At 53.1% G+C, this 24,313-nt stretch overlaps 1 protein-coding gene across 3 annotated transcripts in view; it reads left to right on the top strand.

The window, feature by feature from the left end:
• The window catches only part of ZSWIM4 (zinc finger SWIM-type containing 4), a 37,982-nt gene extending 14,656 nt beyond the window's left edge, over positions 1–23,326 (top strand). Inside the window, exons 6-14 of one of the 3 annotated variants that reach the window (XM_010361602.2) lie at positions 2,552–2,719; positions 4,052–4,402; positions 7,428–7,565; positions 7,934–8,188; positions 9,521–9,656; positions 14,374–14,528; positions 16,545–16,708; positions 19,772–19,853; positions 21,305–23,326. In XM_010361602.2, the coding sequence (XP_010359904.1) occupies positions 2,552–2,719; positions 4,052–4,402; positions 7,428–7,565; positions 7,934–8,188; positions 9,521–9,656; positions 14,374–14,528; positions 16,545–16,708; positions 19,772–19,853; positions 21,305–22,164 (2,309 nt within the window). In that variant the 3' untranslated portion in view covers positions 22,165–23,326. The remainder of the gene's footprint in view (positions 1–2,551; positions 2,720–4,051; positions 4,403–7,427; positions 7,566–7,933; positions 8,189–9,520; positions 9,657–14,373; positions 14,529–16,544; positions 16,709–19,771; positions 19,854–21,304) is intronic. The other 2 variants (XM_030936202.1, XM_030936203.1) reach the window with 2 other exon arrangements.
• The last annotated feature ends 987 nt before the right edge of the window (positions 23,327–24,313 follow it).

The following is a 24,313-nucleotide window of genomic DNA, read 5'->3' as shown; positions in this document are numbered from 1 at the left end:
AGATGACATGCATGAACCACCACGCCCAGCCTACATGTTTTCTTTCTTTCTTTTTTTCTTTTGTTAGAGACAGGATCTCACTGTGTGCCCAGGCTGAAGTACAGTGGCACAATCATGGCTCCCCGTAACCTCAAACTCTTGGGCTCAAGTGATCCTCTGGCCTTGGCCTCTCAAAGTGCTGGGATGACAGGCGTGAGCCACCACACAAAGCTGACATATGTTTGTTTGTTTGTTTTTCTCTTTTCGAGATGCAGTCTCACCCTGTCTCCCAGGCTGGAGTGCAGTGGCACAATCTCGGCTCACTGCAGCCTCTGCCTCCTGGGTTCAAGTGATTCTCCTGCCTCAGCCTCCTGAGTAGCTGGGATTACAGGCGTGTGCCACCTGTAGAGACGGGGTTTCACCATGTTGATCAGGCTGGCCTCGAACTCCTGACTTCATGATCCACCCACCTCAGCCTCCCAAAGTGCTGGGATTACAGGCGTGAGCCACCACACCCAGCCAACATATGTTTTCTGTAAGAGCCACAGAGTTAATGTTATTCAGCCCTGCAGGCCATTTGATCTCTGTCATGACGACCTAACTCTGTCCATTATAGTAAAAAAAAAAGCAGACACAGACATATATACCAAACGGGCATGGTGGCATTTCAATAAAACTTTAAGAGCTGGGAGGCCAGGTGCAGTGGCTCACAGCTGTCATCCCAGCACTTTGTGGGGAGGTAGGGGGATCACTTGGGCCCCGGAGGTTGAGGCTGCAGTGAGCCACGATCGTGCCAGTGCTCTCCAGCCTGGGCAACAGAGCAAGACCCTGTCTCAACAACAAAAACAACAAAAAGGGGCTTGGCACAGTGGTGGGATCCTGTACTTCCAACTACTTGGAAGGCTGAGGCAGGAGGATTACTTGAGCCCAGGAGTTCGAGTGCTGCTTAGACAACATGGTGAGACCCTGTCTCAAAGTTTTTTAAAGACTGGCTTTATTTATGGATACTTATTAATGTATTTGAATTTTATATTATTCCCACAAGTTGCAAAATAATCTTGGTTTTGTTTCCCTGACCATTTAAAAATGAAAAAATAGGCCCAGGTGCAGTGGTTCACACCTGTAATCCCAGCACTTTGGGAGGCCAAGGTGGGCAGATCACTGGCCAACATGGTGAAACCCCATCTTTACTAAAAATACAAAAATTAGCCGGGCATGGTGGCAGACGCCTGTAATCCCAGCTACTCGGGAGGCTAAGGCAGGAGAATCGCTTCAACCCAAGGTGGAGGTTACAGTGAGCTGAGATTGCACCACTGCACTCCAGCCTGGGTGACAGACTGAGACTCTGTCTCAAAAAATAAATAAATAAAAAACAAATACAAATAAAAATGGAAAAATAAATCTTGGCAGGCAGACTAATCAAAAATAAAGGGTGGTTCAGTTTTCACCATGGGCAGTGGTTTGCTACTTTGCTGACCCCTGTGTTAGATTGTGATAAGTGCTACCCAAAAAACCCCAAAACACCTTGAGAGGAGTCTGGAGGCCTGGTTTGGTATTTATTTATTTATTTATTTATTTATTTATTTATTTTTTTTTTGAGACGGAGTCTCGCTCTGTTGCCCAGGCTGGAGTGCAGTGGCCGGATCTCAGCTCACTGCAAGCTCCACCTCCCGGGTTTACGCCATTCTCCTGTCTCAGCCTCCCGAGTAGCTGGGACTACAGGGCGCCCGCCACTTTGCCTGGCTAGATTTTTGTACTTTTTAGTAGAGACGGGGTTTCACCGTGTTAGCCAGGATGGTCTCGATCTCCTGACCTTGTGATCCACCCGTCTCGGCCTCCCAAAGTGCTGGGATTACAGGCGTGAGCCACTGCGCCCAGCTATTTATTTATTTATTGAAATTGAGTCTTACTCTGTTGCCCAGGCTGGAGTGCAGTGGTGTGATCTCAGCTTACTGCAACCTCCGCCTCCTGGGTTCAAGCGATTCATGTGCCTCAGCCTCCCAAGTAGCTAGGACTACAGAGGCCTGGGTTGTAATCCCAACTTTTTTTTTTTTTTTTTGAGATGGAGCTTTGCTCTTTTTGCCCAGGCTGGAGTGCAGTGGTGTGATCTCATCTCATTGCAGCCTCCACCTCCCAGGTTCAAGCTGTTCTCCTGCCTCAGCCTCCCAAGTAGCTGGGATTACAGGCGCCTACCACCATGCCCGGCCTTTTTTTTTTTTTGTATTAGTAGAGACAGGGTTTCACCGTGTTGGCCAGGCTGTTCTTAAACTCTTGACCTCAGGTAATCCGCCCACCTCAGCCTTCCAAAGTGCTGGGATTACAGGCATGAGTCACTGCACCTGACCCTCTAATCCCAACTTCTAACTTACCAGCGGTGTGAGCCTGTGCAAGCCGTGTTACATCTCTGTGCCTCAGTTTGCTTGTCTGTAAGGTGCAAAGGCTGTGAGTTGCAGCTTCTGAGGGTCGAGGTGAGGGGTTAGCATATCATCAAGTGGCACACAGTGGGCACTGCGGAAGTGTGTGTCACTGCTGCTGTTGGCAGGAATATTGAGCCTGCCCCGTGCCTCCTCAGGGGCCCTGTGGGTTTGTGTCGTCCTGAGCCCCCACTGCAAACCAGAGGAAAGGGCAGGCTGGCTCCAGCTGCTCAGCAGGTGGGACAAGCTCGACGTGTGCCCACTGGAAGAAGGCAACTACTCCTTCGACGGCCCCAGCCTGCAGCCCGCTGTGGCCCCCATCCCAGGTAGGAGAGAGGGGTCTTTACCATGCCCCCCTAAAACCATCACTACTAACTGTGGCCCCACTTATCATCATGGTGCTCTTCCCAGGAGAGAGAGAGAGTGGGGCAGAGCAAAGCGGACCCCAGTCCTTGGCTGTCCTCCCAGGACTAATCCCAACTTGTCCAGCCAGGAAAGAGTGAGTGCCGAGGGCAGGAGCAATGGCAGCCCAAGTGGACAAGTGAAGTAAAATGCTTAAAACACCTGCAGTCCTGGGCTGGTCTGGCTTGGCCTCCTTCTAGCTATGGGAGCGAAGAGATGGTGTGAGAGGAAAAAAGATAGGAGGAATCAAACAGGAGAAAGTGAGATACTGAGGAGAGAGACAAGTGAAGAGAGGCAGAGATGGATAGAGAGAGGGAGAGAGTCAGACAGAGGAGTAGATAGGAGGGAAGACAGAGAGAATGAGGAGAGAAGGAAAAAAAAAATGTATAGCAAGTACAGGCCAGGCGTAGTGGCTCATGCCTATAATCCCAGCACTTTGGGAGGCTGAGGGAAGCAGATTCATTGAGGCCAGGAGTTTGAGACCAGCCAGAGCAACATGGTGAGACCTTGTCTCTACAAAAAATATAAAAATTAGCTGGGTGCGGTGACACATGCCTGGAATCCCAGATACTCAAGAGGCTGAGATGGGAGAATCACTTGAGCCTGGGAGGCAGAGGTTGCAGTGAGCCGAGATCGCACCACTGCACTCTAGCCTGGGCAACAGAGTGAGACCCTGTCTCAAAAAAAAAAAAAGAAAAATAGCAAGTAGGAAGAGAAAGACAGATAGCCAGTTAGTTGCTCAACCTGTTTTCCATCAGTGTGATGGGCCTGCACTACTGCACTAGTTCCTAACACATACACACTTCCTTTTTTTTTTTTGAGACAGTCTCACTCTGACGCGCAGGCTGGAGTGCAGTGACGCAACCTCAGCTCACTGCAACCTCTGCGTCCTGGGTTCAAGCAATTCTCATTCCTCAGCCTCCCAAGTAGGTGGGATTACAGGCGTGCACCACCATACCAGGGTTAATTTTAGTAGAGATGGGGTGTCGCCATGTTGGCCAGGCTGGTCTTGAACTCCTGGCCTCATGTGATCCTCCCACCTCAGCCTCCCAAAGTGCTGGGATTACAGGTATGAGCCACCATGTCCAGCCCACACAGGCATCTTTGAAGGGTGGCTTCAAGGATTGGGGAGACGGTGTATGCTGATAGCTTTGCCCAGGCCTAAACCCCAATTAGTACTTGGTGGAGAAAGCCGGCCACAGCTCAACCGCTATAGGGAAACCCCTCACTGGGCCATGTTGGGTGCCTCTCTGCAGGCTCGGAGGAAGAGGAAGAGGTGGCAGCCACAAGTCCCCGCCACACGGTATTTGGCCGCGCCTTGCTGGCTGGAGAGCTGCACTGGAATGACGCCTACCTGCAGAGGATCCTGGCCAGTGACTCCTACGGGCCCAGCCTCACAGGCAGCGTGGGTGGGGACAAACAGACTTTCGACCCCCAGGGCCACCCACTGTGGCTGGGAGAACCTTTCCCCACTGCCTGCGCCCGTGTGGACACCCTGCGTGCCCACGGATACCCCCAGCAGGCCCTGCGGCTGGCAAGTGCCATCATCAACACGCTCCGGCTGCAGCGGCGGCATCAGCTGGAGAGCTACAAGCAGCAGAAAAAAGGTCAGCCTCAGCCGGGCACGGGGACTCGTGCCTGTGATCCCAGCACATTGGGAGTCCAAGGCGGTAGGATTGCTTGAGGCCAGGAGTTCAACATCAGCCTGGGCAACACAGTGAGACAATGTCTCTACAAAAAAAAAAAAAAAAATTGGTTGATATGGTGGCTCACACCTGTAGTCCCAGCTACTCTGGAGGCTGAGGCAGGAGGATCACTTGAGCCCAGGAGTTCAAGGCTGCAGTGAACTATAATTGTACCACTGCACTCCAGCCTGGGTGACAGAGCAAGACCTCATCTCTTTTTTTTCTTTTTTTTTTTTTTTTTGAGATGGAGTTTCACTCTTGTTGCCCAGGCTGGAGTGCAACAGAGCGATCTCGGCTCACCGCAACCTCCACCTCCCAGGTTCAAGCCATTCTGCTGCCTCAGCCTCCCAAGTAGCTAGGATTACAGGCATGTGCCACCATGCCTGGCTAATTTTTTTTGTATTTTTAGTAGAAATGGGGTTTCTCCACATTGGTGAGGCTGTTCTCAAACTCCCAACCTCGGGTGATCTGCCTGCCTTGGCCTCCCAAAGTACTGGTATTACAGGCTTGAGCCACCGCACCTGGCAAATTTTTTTTTTTTTTTTTTTTTTTGCAACAGAGTCTTGTTCTGTCACCCAGGCTGGAGTACAGTGGTGTAATCTCGGCTTACTGCAACCTCCACCTCCCCGGTTCAAGCGATTCTCCTGCCTCAGCCTCCTGAGTAGCTGGGACTACAGGCACCCGCCACCACACCCAGTCAATTTTTCTATTTTTAGTAGAGACGGTTTCACTACGTTGGCCAGGCTGGTCTTGAACTCCTGACATTTTGATCCACCCACCTCAGCCTCCCAAAGTGCTGGGATTACAGACATAAGGCACCATGCCTGTCCTAGTGAAAATTTTTTTTTTTTTTTTTTTTTTTGAGACGGAGTCTCGCTCTGTCGCCCAGGCTGGAGTGCAGTGGCGCAATCTCGGCTCACTGCAAGCTCCGCCTCCCAGGTTCAGGCCATTCTCCTGCCTCAGCCTCCGGAGTAGCTGGGACTACAGGCGCCTGCCACCTCGCCCGGCTAGTTTTTCGTATTTTTAGTAGAGACGGGGTTTCACCGTGTTAGCCAGGATAGTCTCAATCTCCTGACCTCGTGATCCGCCCGTCTCGGCCTCCCAAAGTGCTGGGATTACAGGCTTGAGCCACCGCGCCCGGCCTAGTGAAAATATTTTTTAAATTAGCCAGGCTTGGTGGCGCACACTTGTATTCCCAGCTACTAGGGAGGCTGTAGCATGATAATTGCTTTAATCTGGGAGGCAGAGGTTGGTTGCAGTAAGCCAAGATTACACCACTGCACTCTAGACTGGGTAACAGAGCGAAACTCCATCTCAAAAAATAAAAAAAAAGAGAGAGAGGCCGGGCGCGGTGGCTCAAGCCTGTAATCCCAGCACTTTGGGAGGCCGAGACGGGCGGATCACGAGGTCAGGAGATCGAGACCATCCTGGCTAACACGGTGAAACCCCGTCTCTACTAAAAAATACAAAAAACTAGCCGGGCGAGGTGGCGGGTGCCTGTAGTCCCAGCTACTCGGGAGGCTGAGGCAGGAGAATGGCGTAAACCCGGGAGGCGGAGCTTGCAGTGAGCTGAGATCCGGCCACTGCACTCCAGCCCAGGAGACAGAGCGAGACTCCTTCTCAAAAAAAAAAAAAAAAAAAAAAGAGAGAGAGAAAAGAGTGAGGAGAGAGAGAAGAGGAAAGAAAGGGGGTGAGGGAGGGAGAGAGAGAGATGGGGGGAGAGAGAGGGGAAGGAAGAAAGGGGGTGAGGGAGAGAGAGAGATGGGGGGAGATAGAGGGGAAGGAAGAAAGGGAGGGAGGGAAGGAGGCTGTATGAGCCCCAAAACCCACATTGTGTACTAGATATGGGGGTGGGGGACAGGAGGGAGGCCACCAGTTGAGAGAGCTGGTTGATGGGGTTGATGGATCAGCTATCAGGAAATTGAACAAAGGAAAGCGTGTGATGGAGGAAACATGGGGGCCCTGGGACCCGAGCAGAGCTCTGACCAGGCTTGGCAGCATCAGTGAAAGGCACCTAGATTTTAAAAATTAGCCAGGTGGCTAATTAGCTGAGTATTTAAGGATGTGCATGGCCGGGCGAGGTTGCTCACGCCTGTAATCCCAGCACTTTGGGAGGTGGAGGCAGGCGGATTGCCTGAGGTCATGAGTTTGAAACCAGGCTGGCCAACATAGTGAAACCCCATCTCTACTAAAAATCCAAAACACAGTAGCCAGGTCTGGTGGCGCGTACCTGTATTCCCAGCTACTCAGGAGGCTGAGGCAGGGGAATCACTTGAACTGGGAGGTACCTGGAAGTTGCGGTGAGCTGAGATCACACCATTGCACTCTAACCTGGGCAACAAGAGTGAAACTCCGTCTCAAAAAAAAAAAAAAATTAAAAAGAATGTGCAGGAGTTACCCAGGAGAAGGGGGTGGAGCAAGTGCTCAGAATAGAAGGAATACCATCAACAGGAGCCAGGAGGGAAGAGAGTACGTGGCTTGGAGGACAAGTCTGAAGGATTGGCTTCCAGATGAGACAGGTCACCAGTATATGAAAAAACTTCATACTGGTCCTTGGGGGCCCTAAAGGCTGTTGGGGCCTTATCTTCAGAGAGGTGGAGAGGAATAAGGGCAATGAGGAGGGGTATGACACTTTGGGTGTTTTAAAAAGCGTCCAGTAGTCAGGCATGGTGGCCCATGCCTGTAATCCCTCTGGGAGGCTGAAGCAGGAGGATCGCTTGAGCTCCAGAGGTCGAGGCTGCAGTGAGTTATGATTAGGCCACTGCACTCCAGCCTGGGCAATAGAGCAAGACCCCACCTCAAACAAAAAGTTGAAGGTGACCATCGGGTGAGCAGGTGGTGGGCATTATGGGGCTAGACTGGACAGCAGTTCAAGAGGAGGAATACCCCTCCCTCCTAGAGACTTGGGCAGGTGTGTGGGCATTGAGCCCCATCTTTCCACCTGCAGAGCTGCTCCAGAAGGGTTCCACCTGCATCACCAACACGGAAGGATGGGTGGGGCACCCCCTGGACCCCATTGGCTGCCTCTGCAGGGCGCTCCTGGAGGCCTGTCGCCTGGAGGAGGAGACACTTACCCTTTACCCAGGTACTCACATGGGGGACTCTTGGAGGAGTTGGGACAACCCCGCCTCGCTGGCCATGCCTCCTGGCCCAGTACCCCTATAAGGTAACTCCCAGACTCTTACCCTTGGCCACGCCCCTACCCTTGGCTACCTCCCCTGGCCAGTGCCCAGAGCCAGTAGGCTTAGCTTCTCCTGAAAGTGAGGCCACCATAGGCCTAGCTGCTGCTAGAAGGTGGGGCTCCTGCGCTCCCCCAACCCCGTGAGTGCTGGGAGCTTTTGGGCTCCCTCTAAAATCTACCCTGTGCCCAAGTCTCCATGCTTGGGACCAAGGGCTACGGGGGTCTTAGGGAAGGGGAGCTGTCTCCAGCAGCCCTGGCCCTGTCTCCCCCAGACTCAGGCCCCGAGAAGCGGAAGGTGGCCTACCAGCACGTGCCTGTGCCCGGGAGCCCTGGAGAGTCCTATTTGGTGCTGGCGCTGGAGGTGGCACTGCTGGGGCTGGGGCAGCAGCGGGCCCTGCCGGAGGGGCTGTACGCCCAGGACAAGGTGGTGCGCAACGAGGAGCAGCTGCTGGCCCTGCTGGAGGAGGTGGAATTGGATGAGCGGTTGGTGCAGGTGCTGCGCAAACAGGCGGGGCTGCTGCTGGAAGGTGAGGCCCCGCCCTTAGGCCTGGCTGTTCCCGAAAGGTAGGGTCCTGTCCCTGGTCCTGTAGCGGCCCGGTTGCTGCAAGATGGGAGGCCCCGCCTCAGCCCCGCCCCTAGCCCCGCCTCCTGGTCATACTGTCCAGTCATACCTTGGCAGTTTCTAAAACGAGAGATCCAGCTCTTCTTCCTACCACCTAATGCGTGCTGCCAGCCAGTAACTGCTGCTTGTGCTGAGGCACTGCCCCCTTCCCTCCCGGGAGCCAGTGAGCCAAGTGGCTGATGTTAAAGCAAGGGCGTCCCACCTTCATCTGCAACTTAGGCACCGCCCCTGGCCCGGCCTGTTCCTCAGGAGCCCCGCCCATGGCCTGGTCCTATTGGCCTGTGTGTTGTGAGACTCCGTCCCTTAGCGCCGCAGGGAGCCGCTTATCCCTGCCCCTTCCAGGCCCTCTACGCTATCGGACTTGCTGGTCTTGGCCGCTGGTTCCGCTCTGCAAGGCAGGTGCAGCCCCACCTCCACCCTCTGGCCCCACCTTGCATCTGAGCCCTGCTCCTCACCTGGGAGTGTGCCTGGAGTCTCTTCTTTTCTTTTTTTTTTTTCCTTTTTTCTAGTGGCGCGATCTCGGCTCACTGCAACCTCCGCCTCTTGGGTTCAAGTGATTCTCCTGCCTCAGCCTCCCAAGTAACTGGGATTACAGGCATGCGCCACCACACCCAGCTAATTTTTGTATTTTTAGTAGTAGAGATGGGGTTTCCCCACGTTGGCCAGGCTGGTCTCAAACTCCTGACCTCAAGTGATCCTCCCAAAGGCATGAGCCGCGGTCCCGGCCTCCTCTTTTATTTAATTTTTTTTTTTTTTTGAGATAGAGTCTTGCTCTGTGCCCCAGGCTGGAGTGCAGTGGCACGATCTCGGCTCACTGCAACCTCTGCTCCCGGGTTCACGCCATTCTCCTGCCTCAGCCTCCGGAGTAGCTGAGACTACAGGCGCCCGCCACCACACCTGGCTAATTTTTTTTGTATTTTTAGTAGAGACAGGGTTTCACCTTATTAGCCAGGATGGTCTCGAACTCCTGACCTCGTGATCCGCCCGCCTCGGCCTCCCAAAGTGCTGGGATTACAAGCATGAGCCACTGCACCCAGCCTGGCCTCCTCTTTTATTTGTATTACCCAGAGCTTGTCTCAGTCTCAGCCCTGAACCCCTACCCCCGGGACCCATCTAGCCACAGCCACTCTACCCGGGGGCCAGCCTACCCACTACTTAAAGCCTGGGGTCTTGTGAAACCTGGGGAGGGGCTGAGGCAAGCCCACACCTGGGGACTGAGCTCAGGCTATTCCTGCAGGGGGTCCCTTCAGTGGCTTCGGGGAGGTGCTGTTCCGGGAGAGCGTGCCCATGCACACCTGTGCCCGCTACCTGTTCACTGCACTGCTGCCTCATGACCCCGACCTGGCCTATCGCCTCGCACTGCGAGCCATGAGGTGAGGATAGGTGGCCAGGACGGGGGAGCTGGGGGGAAGAGGGGCGGGCATGGGAGGGGAGCTCAGAGCCCCACCCGGCCAGCCTGAACTCACAGTCTAGTTAATTGATTCTCCCTCACCCTGGCATTTGATGATGCCATGTGCTTTTCATTCTGTCACCTATACTGGAGTATAGTGGCATGATCTCAGCTCACTGCAACGTGGACCTCCTGGGTTCAAGCAATTTCCTGCCTCAGCCTTCCAAGTGGCTGGGATTACAGGCATGCACCACCACGCCCGGCTAATTTTTGTATTGTTAGTAGAGATGGGGTTTCACCATATTGTCCAGGCTGGTCTTGAACTCCTGACCTCATGATCTACCCGCCTTGGCCTCCCAAAGTGCTAGGATTACAGGCATGAACCACCTCGCACAGCTGTGCTTTCTATTGTTAAGTATAAATGTGACTTTTTTGTTTTTTGTTTTTGAGACAGGGTCTGGCTGTGTCACCCAGGCCGGAGTAAGGTGGTGCAATCTCTGCTCAGTGCAGCCTCTGCCTCCCGGGCTCAAGTGATCCTCCCATCTCAGCCTCCTGAGTATCCGAGACACCAGGCGTGCATCACCGCACTGGGCTAATTTTTGTATTTTTTGTAGAGACGGGGTTTCACCATGTTGCTCAGACTGGTCTCGAATTTCTGAGCTCAAGTGATCTGCCCGCCTTGGCTTTCCAAAGCTCTGGGATTATAGGCGTGAGCCACCGCACCTGGCTAAATGTGTAATGTTATTTTGAGTTTGAGAATATTCACATGATACATGAAAAGGTACACAAAGCTGAGATCTTTTCTAGGCAGGTTTATCTCAGCCTACCCAGATCTCTCTGGAGGCAAGCATTGTTATCACTTTTGTATCTATGCCGCAAGAATGGAGGTTTCTGCAAACCCAGAATCTGGAAATTGAACGCTGATCCTCCTTTTATACCAGTGGTACATCCTGTATCTATTTTTTGCACCTTTTTTTCATTGAGCTTTGCATCTTACAGGATTTGTCGTATCACACAGGACATGAATCACTGCGTAGTCTTCCATTATAAGGACACATCATAAAAGAACCAGTTGGGGCCGGGCGCGATGGCTCACGCCTGTAATCCCAGCACTCTGGGAGGCCGAGGGGGGCGGATCATGAGGACGGGAGATCGAGACCATCCTGGCTAAAGCGGTGAAACCCCATCGCTACTAAAACTACAAAAAAATTAGCCGGGTGTGGTGGCGGGCGCCTATAGTCCTAGGGAGGCTGAGGCAGGAGAATGGCGTGAACCGGGGAGGCGGAGCTTGCAGTGAGCCCAGATTGCACCACTGCACTCCAGCCTGGGCAGCAGAGGGAGACTCTGTCTCAAGAAAAAAAAAGACCAACTCCATAGTAAACCATGCCCAACAAGGTGAAGCCTATTCCACGCCTTCTGAAACCATCCTTCAGAGATACCTGCAAACAACTTGGGATCCGGCCTGGTGGTACACATCTATGGTCCCGACTACTTGGGAGGCTGAGGAGGGAGGATTGTTTGAGGCCAGGAATTCAAGGCTGTAGTGATCTACGATCCCACCTATGAATTGCCACTGCACTCCAGCCTGGGCAACAGAGCAAGACCCCATCTGTCTCTTTTTTTTTTTGTCCTTTTAGAGAGTCTCGCTCCATTGTCCAGGCTGGAATGCAATGGCAGGATCATAGCTCTTCATAGCCTCATATACTTGCGCTCAGAGGATCCTCCCACCTCAGCCTCTCAAGTAACTAGGACTACAGGCACTCGTCACTACACCTGGCTAGTTTTAAAATTTTTTTTTTTTTTTTTTTTTTGAGAGGGAGTCTCGCTCTGTTGCCCAGGCTGGAGTGCAGTGGTGCTATCTCAGCTCACTGCAAGCTCCGCCTCCCGGGTTCACGCCATTCTCCTGCCTCAGCCTCCCGAGTAGCTGGGACTACAGGTGCCCACTACCACTCCCAGCTAATTTTTTGTATTTTTAGTAGAGACAAGGTTTCACCGTGTTAGCCAGGATGGTCTGATCTGACCTCGTGATCCACCTGCCTCGGCCTCCCAAAGTGCTGGGATTACAGGCATGAGTCACTGTGCCCGGCCTAGTTTTAAATTTTTTTTTTTTTGTAGAGATGGGATCTCATTACATTGCCCAGGTTGGTCTCAAATTCCTGGTCTCAAGCGACCCTCTCACCTCGGCCCATCTCTTTAAAACACACACACACGCGCGCACACACACACATACACACAGAGTTTGGAATGTTTTTCCAGAATATTTAGAGAGAACAGCATGTAAGAGCCAAGATTTAGACAACAGACTTTTCTATGCAAAAATTTTTTTCTCAGCAAAATACAGCCCGTGGGGCCTAATTTGGCCTGCCACCTGTTTTCGTACAGCCTATGAGATAAGAATTGTTTTTACATTTATAAACGGTTGAAAAAAATCAAAAGAATACTTTATAACACATGAAAAATATGTGAAATTCAAATTTCAGTGTCCAGAAATGGCTTTATTGGCACACAGGCATGTCCATTCATCTGTGAATTGTCTGTGGCTTCTTTGGCAGGACAATGACAGAATTAAGTTGTTGAAATACAGATCAGTGGCCAGGCACGGTGGCTCATGTAATCCCAGCACTTTGGGAGGCTGAGAGGGGTGGATCACTTGAGGACAGGAGTTCAAGACCAGCCTGGCCAACATGATGCAACCCCATGTCTACTAAAAATACAAAAATTAGGGCCAGGAGCCATGGTTCACGCCTGTAATCCCAGCACTTTGGGAGGCCGAGGTGGGCGGATCACCTGAGTTCGGGAGTTCGAGACCAGCCTGACCAACATGGAGAAACCCCGTCTCTACTAAAAATACAAAATGAACTGGGCACGGTAGTGCACGCCTGTAATCCTAGCTATTCAGGAGGCTGGGGCAAGATAATCATTTGAACCCGGGAGGCAGAGGTTGCAGTGAGCCGAGATTGTGCCACTGCAATCCAGCCTGGGCAACAAGACCAAAACTCTGTCTCAAAAGAATAAATAAATAAAAACAAAAATATAAAAATTAGCCGGGCACGATGGCGCACGCCTGTAATCCCAGCAACTGGGGAGGCTGAGGCATGAGAATTGCTTGAACTTGGGAGGCAGAGGTTACAGTGAGCCAAGATCATGCCACTGTACTCCAGCTGGATGACAGAGCAGACTCTCTTAAAAAAAAAAAGAAAAGAAAAGAAAAGAAAAGAAAAAACAAGAAATACAGACTAAAGACTCTGCAAAGCCCAAAATATCAGTGGTCCAGCCCTTTGAAGAAAAAATGAGCTAGCCTCTTGTCTGAGTCCATGACTCAGTACCTTATATAATCTTCAAAACAACCTAGCAAAATAAGTATGTTTACTCTCATTTTCCATCTACAGGAACAGCAAGGAAGTTTAGGTAATATTTGGAATGAGGCTAGCCTGAGTTCTATTGCATGCTGTTAATCCCATCATTGGGCAACTTTGAATAACTTTTTTTGTTGTTGCTGTTGTTGTTTTTGTTGAGACAGTCTCTTTCTGTCACCTAGGCTGGATGGAGTGCAGTGGCACTGTCACAGCTCACCACAGCCTCGAACTCCCAGGCTCAGGCGATCCTCCCACCCACCTCAGCCTTCTGAGTAGTTTGGACTACAGGAGCCCACCACCACCCCCAACTAATTTTTGTATTTTTTTGTAGAGACAGGGTTTTGCTGTGTTGCCCATGCTGGTCTCAAACTCCTGGACTCAAGCAATCTGACTGCCTCAGTCTACCAAAGTGCTAAAATTACAGGCATGAGCCACTGCCTGGCCTTGAATAACTTTCTAAACACAAAACTGCATATATGGTGAGCCACTTAGCAATACAGCTTACAAGGAGGCTGAGACAGGAGAATCACTTGAGCCTGGGCAACATAGCAAGACCCCATCTTGAGAGAGAGAGAGAGAGAGAGAGGAGGGAGGGAGGGAGGGAGGGAGGAAGGAAGGAAGGAAGGAAGGAAGGAAGGAAGGAAGGAAGGAAGGAAGGAAGGAAGGAAGGAAGGGGAGAAGAGAAGAAAGGGAAAGAAAGGGCTGGGCTTGGTGGCTCACACCTGTAATCCCAGCACTTTAGGAGACTGAGGCAGGCAGATCATCCGAAGTCAGGAGTTCAAGACCAGCCTGACCAACATGGAGAAACCCCATCTGTACTAAAAATACAAAATTAACCGGGCATGGTGGCACATGGCTTATAATCCCAGCTACCCGGGAGGCTGAGGCAGGGGAATCGCTTGAACCAGGGAGGTGAGGTTGTGGTAAGCCGAGATTGCGCCATTGCACTCCAGCCTGGGCAACAAGAGCAAAACTCCTTCTCAAAAAAAAAAAAAAGAAAAGAAAAAAGCCAGGTATGGTGGCACATGCTGAGTCCCAGCTACTCAGGATGCTGAAATGGGAGGATCACTTGAGCCCAGAAGTTCAAGGCTGCAGTGAGCTATGATTGCACCACAGGACTCCAGCCTGGGTGATGGAGTGAGACCCTGTCTCTAAAATAAGTAAATGTATCAATTTATAAACAACACTGCAGTGAACATCTTGCACACACATCTTCCATCATCTTGAGTTGTCAGGGCTCTGCTGGCTGAAGTGGGGAGGCCGAGACAGGAGGCTTCTCTGTCTCCTAGAGAGAATGGGGACAACAGACCCACCTCGCCATGGCTCACTTCTCCTCTTACCCAGGCTGCCTGTACTGGAGACAGCATTTCCTGCTGGAGAACCTCATCCCAGCCCGCTGGACTCCATCATGAGCAACCGCTTCCCCCGCTGGTTCATCCTTGGCCACCTGGAGACCCGCCAGTGTGAACTGGCTTCCACCATGTTGACAGCCGCCAAGGGTGAGGGTGGCAGCTGTCCTGATTCCTTTATCTTCCTCCTCTGTCATCTCCTTCTTCCTTCCCTCTTAACTTTCCTACTTCCTCTTATCCTTTCACGAAATTCCACCCACATCCCTTGAGTGCCTCCTATATATACCAGACACTGTCTCAGGTGCTGGGGATGTAGCAGGTGACAAAACTGTCCCAGATCCCCTGCCCTGTGGAATGACATTCTAGTGGGGAGAAGCAAGTGATGCAGTAAATGAGACAGGAACAAGTACCATGGAGTGGAATAAAACAGGTGAACATTTAAGCAGAGACTGGAAGGTGAGGTGGAGCCATGCAGGTACCTGGTGTCTTAGCTCAGGCTGCCGTAACAAAACACCAGAGACTGCGTGACTTCAACAACAAAAATTTATTTTCTCACATTTCTGGAGGCTAGAAGTCTAAGATCACTATGTCAGTATGGCTAGTTCCTGGTGAGGGCTCTCTTCCCAGCTTACAGATGGCTGCCTTCTTGCTGTGTTGAGAGTTGGGGGGAGTGGAGGGGTGAGTAGAGAGGAAAGTGAGAGAGAGGAGGCGGGGAGAAAGAGAGAAGGACAAAGAGATAGTAGGGGGGGATAGAGAGAGGAGTCAGGTGACAGAGAGGAGAGAGAGAAGAAAGAGAAGAGGGAGAGAGGAGAGGAAAAGTTAAATTTCTCCAGTGTATCTTCTTCTAAGGTCACTAACCCTCTCAGGAGTACCTGAACTTCATGACCTCGTCCACACCTAATTATTAGCCGGGCACGGTAGCTCATGCCTATAATCCCAGCACTTTACGAGGCCAAGGCGGGCAAATCACTTGATGCCGGGGTTCAAGACCAGCAAATCACTTGAGGCCAGGAGTTCAAGAATAGCCTGGCCAATATGGTGAAACCCCATCTCTACTAAAAATGCAAAAATTAGCCAGGCACAGTGGCGCACACCTGTAATCCCAGCACTTTGGGAGGCCAAAGCAGGGGGATCACCTGAGGTCAGGAGTTCAAGACCAGCCTGGCCAACGTGGTGAAACCCTGTGTCTACTAAAAATACGAAAATTAACCAGGCGTGGTGGCAGGCACCTGTAATCTCAGCTACTTGGGAGGCCGAGGCAGGACAATCGCATGAACCTGGGAGACAGAGGTTGCAGTGAGCCGAAACTGCACCACTGTACTCCATCCTGGACAACAAGAGCAAAACTCCATCTCAAAATAATAATAAAAGCTAACATTTGAGCAGCTCCTTGCCATGTTAAGGCCTTGCCAAGTATGGGCCCACCACCACCCTGTGAGGTGGATTCCATTGCCTGAGTGTTACCCATTTTACAGATGGGGCAGCCAGGGCACAGAAAGGTGAAGTGACTTACTCAGGGTCACACAGCTAGTGGGTGGCAGGACCAGAATTTGAACCCTGGCATTCTGGGTGTGCACCCGATGCCCTTGAGATGAGGGAGAGGTCCACAGGATCCCTAGGTGGCTTTCTTTTCTTTTTTTCTTTTCTTTTCTTTTTTTTTTTTTTTTTTTTTTTTTGAGGTGGATATCGCTCTGTCACCCAGGCTGGAGTGCAGTGGTGCAATCTCAGCTCACTGCAGCCTGTGCCTCCCGGGTTCAAGCGATTCTGTGCCTCAGCCTCCCAAGTAGCTGGGATTACAGGTGCCCGCCACCATGCCCAGCTAATTTTTGTAGACGGGGTTTTGCCATGTTGGCCAGGCTGGTCTCGAACTCTTGACCTAGTGATCCGCCCACCTAGGCCTCCCAAAGCGATGGGATTACAGGTGTGAGCAGCCACTGTGCCCTGCCCCAGGTGGCTTTCTGTAACAGAAAAGGGCCACAGAAGAGATAATTGGCAAGGACTGGGGGTGCTGAGGTCTGAATCTTCACAGAACCATTGCCCAGTACACATCCCTCTACACTCACACGTGTCCCTGGGTGGAAGGATCTGTGTGAACAGGGCGGGTGGTTGTCAAAGGCTGGTGCTGGGGTGTATCTGATGGTGTCCTCTATCCCTCCCTTCACCCAGGAGACCCCAAGTGGCTACACGCGGTACTAGGCTCCATCCAGCAGAACATCCACTCTCCGGCCCTGCTCTTCAAGCTGGCGCAAGACGCCTGCAAGACAGCCACTCCGGTCAGCGCCCCACCAGACACCACGCTGCTGGGCATCGCACTGGAGCTGGGGCTGCAGGTGAGGGCGGCCAGGTGGATGTGGGAGGGCGATGCTGGCTTCGGGCCAGGATTGACTGTGAGCTGCGCCTCCGGGGGCATGGGCTACGAGTGAGCCACTTCGCCGGGGGCCCCAGCTTTTTCCCCCCCACAGCTGTTCCTCAGGGGTGGGGCCTGAGCGAGAGCCACTCCCTTGGGGCGGGGACTGTGAGTGAGCCACACCTCTGAGGGCGTGGCATGTGTGGGCCACTTCCTTGGGGGCGTGGCATGAGTGAGCCACTCCCCTGGGAATGGGGACTAGATGAATCCTGTCTCTGGGGATGGGGTCTGCATGTGGGCCACACCTCTGCAGGTGGGGCCTGTCAACCTCACCTTTGTGGGCAGGGCCACAGAAGGGCAAGGTCTGTAAGGCTTGGGAGTGTGGGAATGGGGTCCCCATTAGGGGTGAAGCCTATGAATTATTAATAGAATCCGCCTATGGAGGAGACTGAGGTCTAGGGGAGAGTTGTCACTGGAGCAGAGAGGCAGGGCCTGCAAGCCAGCGGATGGATAGCAAGCGAAGTCTGGGGGTGGGGCCTGGGAGTGATGTGCCATTGGTTAAGGATCATGGGTGGGTGGGTTTGAAGCCGAGGGTGGGACAGAGCCTACCAATAAGGAGCTTCCTTGGGGGCGGGGCCTGAAGAGGATTGCCCATCTATGGAAAGGGATTCACCACTGAGAGGCTGGCCCGGGGTAAGGTCCTGAAGACGAGACGCCAACTCTAGGGGTGGAGTCTGTGGTTGAGAGTCCTGTATGCGGCAGGGTGTGGTAGCCCACACCTGTAATCCCAGCACTTTGGGAGGCCGAGGCAGGCAGATCACAAGGCCAGGAGTTCGAGACCAGCCTGGCCAACATGATGAAACCCCATCTCTACTAAAAATACAAAAATTAGCCAAGTGTGGTGGCACGCACCTGTAATCCCAGCTACTCGGGTTGAGGCAGGAGAATCGCTTGAACCCGGGAGGCAGAGGTTGGAGTGAGCCGAAATCACGCCACTGCACTCCAGCCTGAAGGACAGAGCAAGACTCTGTCTCATGAAAAAAAAAAAAAAAAAAAAAGTCCTATATGCAGGGCCTGCAGCTGAGTGTCTGGGTTATCCCCAGGAGCCAAACAAAGGGTGGTACTGCAAGGGCAAATCTTGGGTGCAGCTTGCTGGAAAGAAGTCATCCGTAGGGTATGGGCCCCATGGGATCTGGAGGAGGGCGGAGACTGCAGGAATACACAGGTAAGAGACCTGTGGAGGTGGGGCCTCAGAGGGTGGCAGAAGTTCACTAAGAAGATAAGGAATAGGGCTGGGCACAGTGGCTCACACCTTTAATCCCAGCATTTTGGGAGGCCAAGGTGAAAGGATTGCTGGGGGCCAGGAGTTTGAGATTGGTCTGGACAACATAGTGAGATCCCTGTCTCTACAAAAAAAAACTTTAGGGCCGGGCACAGTGGCTCATGCCTGTAATCCCAGCACTTTGGGAGGCCGAGGCAGGTGGATCACAAGGTCAGGAGATCGAGACCATTCTGGCTAACACGGTGAAACCCCATCTCTATAAAAATACAAAACATTAGCCGGGCATGGTGGCGGGCGCCTGTAGTCCCAGCTACTCAGGAGGCTGAGGCCGGAGAATGGCGTGAACCCGGGTGGCAGAGCTTGCAGTGAGCCGAGATCGCGCCACTGCACTCTAGCCTGGGTGACAAGCGAGACTCCGTCTCAAAAACAAACAAACAAACAAAAAACAACTTTAAAAATTAGCCAGATGTGATGGTGCACCCCTGTAGTCCCAGCTCCTCAGGAGGCTGAGGCAAGAGGATTGCCTGAGGCCAGGAATTTGAGGCTGCAGCAGTGAGCTATGATCACACCACTGCACCCCAGGTTACAGAGCAAGAAGACCCCAACTCTAAAAGAAAAAGCAGAAAAGAGAAAAGAAATTGGGGCCAGGTGCTGTGACTTGCACCTGTAACCTGTAATCCCAGCACTTTGGGAGACCGAGGTGGATCGCTTGAGGCCAGGAGTTCAAGACCAGCCTGGCCAACACAGTGAAAACTCATCTCTACCAAAAATTAGCCACAGGTGGTGGTGGGCGCCTGTAATTCCAGCTACTTGGGAGGCTGAGGCAGGAGAATCACATGAACTCAGGAGGTGTAGGTTACAGTCAGCCGAGAGACCACAACTGCACTCCAGCCTGGGTGACAGAGTGAGACCCTCAAAAAAAAAAAGCCAGGCGCAGTGGCTCATGCCTGTCATCCCAGCACTTTGGGAGGCCAAGGTGGGCGGATCACGAGGTCAGGAGATCGAGACCATCCTGTCTAACACGGTGAAACCCCGTCACTACTAAAATAAATACAAAAAATGAGCTGGGTGTGGTGGCAGGTGCCTGTAGTCCCAGCTACCCAGGAGGCTGAGGTAGGAGGAATGGCCTGAACCTGGGAGGTAGAGCACGCAGTGAGACAAGATCAAACCACTGCACTCTAGCCTGGGTGACAGAGCGAGACTCCGTCTCAAAAAGGAAAAAAAAAAAAAGGCCGGGCGCAATGGCTCACTCCTGTAATCCCAGCACTTTGGGAGGCTGACGCCAGCGTATCACAGGGTCAGGAGATGGAGACCATCCTGGCTAACACGGTGAAACCCCGTCTCTACTAAAAATACAAAAATTAGCTGAGCATGGTGGCAGGCGCCTGTACTCCCAGCTACTTGGGAGGCTGAGGCAGGAGAATCGTTTGAACTTGGGAGGCGGAGGTTGTAGTGAGCCGAGATCGCGTCACTGCATTCCAGTCTGGGTGACAGAACAAGATTCCATCTCACAAAACAAAGAAACCATCTCAAAAAACAACCAAAAACAAAAAAAGCAAAACAACAATCCTATGAGACAGATACTATTTTATCTCCATTTTCTAGGTAAGGAAACTGATGCCCAGATAGTTGAGATCACTTACCCAGGTTCATTGGATCAGCTTTAACCTCCAAGTGTTTCTGGGGCCCTCCATCTCCCAATGTCCCTCCATAGGCCAGCCCAAGACTCGGGCTAACCCCCTTCTCCCCACCCCTACCCTGCAGGTGATGCGGATGACTCTGAACATAATGACCTGGCGGCGGAGGGAGATGGTGCGCTGGCTGGTCAGCTGTGCCACAGAGATTGGTGAGAGCCCCTAAGGGGAGCTGCAACCCACCTCGCTGTTCTGGTTCTGCAGAGGGCACTGAGAGAACCAGGCAGACAAGAAAGAGAGAAGCAGCTGGGCACAGTGGCTCACGCCTGTAATCCCAGCACTTTGGGAGGCCAAAGCGGGAGGATCACTTGAGCCCAGGAGTTCAAGAGCAGCTTGGGTAACATAGTGATACCCCATCTCTACAAAAAATTAAAAATTAGCTGGGCATGGTGGTACGTGCCTATAGTTCCACCTGCTTGGGAGGCTGAGGCAGGAGGATTGCTTGAGCCCAGGAGATCAACGCTACAGTTAGCCATGATTGTGCCGCTGCACTCCAGCCTGTGCGACAGAGGAAAACCCCCTCTGGGGAAAAAAAAAAAAAAAAAGCAAGCCAGGCGTGGTGGCACACACCTATAATAGTCCCAACTATCGGGGGGGCTGAGGTGGGAAAATCACTTGAGCCCAGGAGATTGAGGCTGCAGTGAGCTGTGACTGTGCCACTGCAGTCCAGCCTGAGTGGCAGGGTGAGACCCTGTCTCTAAAAAATTGTTTAATAAAAATAAAGAGGGCCAGGCGCCGTGGCTCACGCCTGTAATCCTAGCACTTTAGGAGGCCGAGGCGGGTGGATCACTTGAGGTCAGGAGTTTGAGATCAGCCTGGCCAACATGGCAAAACCCCATCTCTACTAAAAATGCAAAAATTAGCCAGGTGTGGTGATATGTGCCTGTAATAACCAGCTACTCAGGAGGCTGAGGCAGGAGAATTTCTGGAACCCAGGAGACAGAGGTTGCAGTGAGCCAAGAGCTTGCTGCTGCACTCCAGCCTGGGTGACAGAGCAAGACTCCATCTCAGAACAGGCATATCACAAGGTCAGGGGATCAAGACCATCCTGGCTAACACGGTGAAACCCCGTCTCTACTAAAAATACAAACGAATTAGCTGGGCATTGTGGCCGGCGCCTGTAGTCCCAGCTACTCAGGAGGTTGAGGCAAGAGAATGGCTTGAACCCGGGAGGCGGAGCTTGCAGTGAGCCAAGATCCCGCCACTGTACTCCAGCCTGGGCAACAGAGCGAGACTCCACCTCAAAAAAAAAAAAAAAAGGAAAGAGAAGTAGAGACTCTTCCCCGATTCCAGCCTGTGCTCAGGGCTTGGCCAGGAGGGAATGGCCAGCCAGCTGATGGAGCTGGACAAAGGCCTAGAGACTGGCCAGGCTAATGTGGCTGCAGCGGGGTGAGGGGGGTGCAGAAAGAGGCTCCAAAGCTTAGCCTTCTACACAGGTCATTCCCACCTGGTCCAGCTGCACCCTGACGATTTGGAAAGGAAGTTTCTGTTCAGCGTGGTGTGGAGGTGGAAGTGGAGGTGACAGTGCCATGGTTAACCCACGCATACATATACATGTCTCTGCCCCCTCTCCTGACGGATTTCCCTCCTCACCTCCCACCAGGCCCGCAAGCCCTGATGAATATCATGCAGAACTGGTATTCCCTATTCACACCGGTGGAGGCGGCCACCATCGTAGCAGTGACGGGCACCACACACGCCACTCTGCTGCGACTTCAGCTGGACACACCCCGGAGGGAGGAGCTCTGGGCCTGCGCCCGCACCCTGGCCTTGCAGTGCGCCATGAAGGACCCTCAGAACTGCGCCTTGCCTGCCCTGACCCTGTGTGAGAAGAACCACTCGGCCTTCGAGGCGGCCTACCAGATCGTGCTGGACGCGGCGGCCGGAGGCCTGGGCCACGCCCACCTCTTCACTGTGGCCCGCTATATGGAGCACCGCGGGCTGCCGCTCCGGGCCTACAAGCTGGCGACGCTGGCCCTGGCGCAGCTCAGCATTGCCTTCAACCAGGACAGCCACCCTGCCGTCAACGACGTGCTTTGGGCCTGCTCGCTCAGCCACTCCCTGGGCCGGCATGAGCTCTCCGCCATCGTCCCCCTCATCATCCGCAGCATCCACTGTGCCCCAATGCTGTCCGATATTCTGCGCCGCTGGACTCTCTCGGCGCCCGGCCTGGGCCCCTTAGGGGCACGCCGGGCCGCCAAGCCACTGGGTGCTGACCGGGCGCCGCTCTGTCAGCTCCTGGATGCGGCAGTCACTGCCTACATCACCACCAGCCACTCGCGCCTCACGCACATCAGTCCGCGGCACTATGGGGACTTCATTGAATTCCTGGGCAAGGCCCGGGAGACCTTCCTGCTGGCGCCCGACGGGCACCTCCAGTTCGCACAGTTCTTGGAGAACCTCAAACAGACCTACAAGGGCAAGAAGAAACTCATGCTTTTGGTGCGGGAGCGTTTTGGTTGAGGGGCAGTGGGGTGCGTGGGAGTGGAGATCCCCCTCGCCCCTGCGGCCCCCACCCTTGCTCTCCAATTAGGCCCACGTGGCATTTCAGTATTAAGTCAGGGAAGGAGCCCGGCTGGAGATGGGAGGCAGGGGAAGGGGCATCCTGCCACGTGTGTGCCTGGGAGTGTGTGAGCAAGTGTGCAAGACTCCAGAAGCAGAAGCCATACTGCCCCCCAGAAGCTTGGAAGGGGTGTGTGCTTGGGCTGCTGGTATGACCCCACTTTGGGCACCCCAAAAGCAATAGACAAACTCCCCTTACCCGGACTGGCTTGGGCTCTGGGAGGGAAGCTGGGAGGCAGGACTTTCCAGAAATCGGCCCTCTAAATCAATGTAGCACATTTTTCCCCAACCCCACCCTGGGTGGCCAAGGGTCTTCCCCCACCCCTTACTCCTCAGGGCCCCCCGTTATGCCACCTCCAAAGTGGCTGCCCAGCCCGGACCAATGGCTCATCCCCACTGAAGGAATTGAAGAGGCCTCAGGCCTCAGCCTCATACCTCACCCCCTTATCCTCCTGTGTGGCCAGGACCCCCATTTCCTTGGGCACTAGGGTCCCAGGGTGGGCTCAGGGTTAGGGAAGTCATCGCTGCCGTCTCCTCTCACCTGCTAGTCACTGAACGTACAACTCAGGAACTGAGCGAGGCTCACACTGCCCCTCCCAACCTGGGGTCGGGGGACACAAATGAGAGAGAGCCAGAGACCCCACCCCCGATCGGGAAAGGAAAGAAACCTGCATCTTGGCGTTTTTCTGGCTCTCTCTTCACCCTTTCTCCTCCTGTCTTTCTGCTTCGCCCCTTCATCTTCCTCTGTTTTCATTTTTCCTGGCACTTACCTGCCTTTCTCTCTGCACCTAAGTCCCTGTCGCCGTCTCTCTTTGGCCCTCCTTCCTTTCCCCTACCTTGACCCAGGGAGGAGAAGGGAGAACATCACCCCCCCAGTCACCCCCACATCTCCCTTCTTGTATATTAAGGACAAAAGATCACATCATTTTGTAACTTTTTTTCTATTTATTGAACGGTGTATTATATGTCCTTTTTTTTTTTTTTTAAGACTGAACAGAACTTTTTAATTTTGAGACTGGGGTGTGTCTCTAGAGCCACTCACACCCCCAACCCCGTTTCCTCCACACACACACACACACACACAAAAAGCCTCATTTCTCGGTGCAGCGTCAAGCAAGGGGTGGGATGGGAGCGACTGCTGGCTTCATTCCAGGGTACTTATGTAAATACTTCTCTTTTTATTGTCTTGCTCTGTTGCCTAGGCTGGAGTGCAGTAGCGTGATGTGGGCTCACTCTAACCTTCTGCCTCCCAGGTTCAAGCGATTCTCCTTCCTTAGACTCTGGAGTAGCTGGGATTACAGGCATGTGCCACCACACCCGGCTAATTTTTGTATTTTTAGTAGAGACGGGGTTTCGCCATATTGGCCAGGCTGGTCTCAAACACCTGACCTCAGGTGATCTGCCCTCCTCAGCCTCCCAAAGTGCTGGGATTACAAGCGTGAGCCACTGTGCCCGGCCTTATGTAAATATTTCAAAACGGATGGACAGCTTACCATGAGGGAGCACAGGGCGGAATGAGTTACCGCTGTCATTTAATTGTCACCACAGCCCTATGAGTTAGTAGGATTATCTTTTCCATTTTACAGATGAGAAAACTGAGGTTGCAAAGTGGAAAGAAAAGGCACCCAGCGGCTGGGTGTGGTGGCTTACGCCTGTAATCCCAGCACTTTGGGAGGCCAAGGCGGGCGGATCACGAGGTCAGGAGATCGAGACCATCCTGGCTAGCACGGTTAAACCCCGTCTCTACTAAAAATACCAAAAAAAATTAGCCGGGCGTGGTGGTGGGCGCCCGTAGTCCCAGCTACTCGGGAGGCTGAGGCAGGAGAATGGCGTGAATCCGGGAGGCGGAGCTTGCAGTGAGCCGATATCGCGCCCCTGCACTTCAGCCTGGGCGACAGAGCGAGACTCCGTCTCAAAAAAAAAAAAAAAAAGGGGCACCAGCTAGGACGTTTGATTTAGGACCTGGTTGCAGCCACTGACCCCTTCCCACCCCTGGCTGCAGGGCCCTTGAGCCCCTGGGAAGGGTCAAGATGGGGGTGGGGAGCGCCCT

This window comes from Rhinopithecus roxellana, chromosome 8 (genome assembly GCF_007565055.1).
Source record: "Rhinopithecus roxellana isolate Shanxi Qingling chromosome 8, ASM756505v1, whole genome shotgun sequence".
Lineage (NCBI taxonomy): Eukaryota > Metazoa > Chordata > Mammalia > Primates > Cercopithecidae > Rhinopithecus > Rhinopithecus roxellana.
This window is presented reverse-complemented; position numbering and strand designations above follow the sequence as displayed.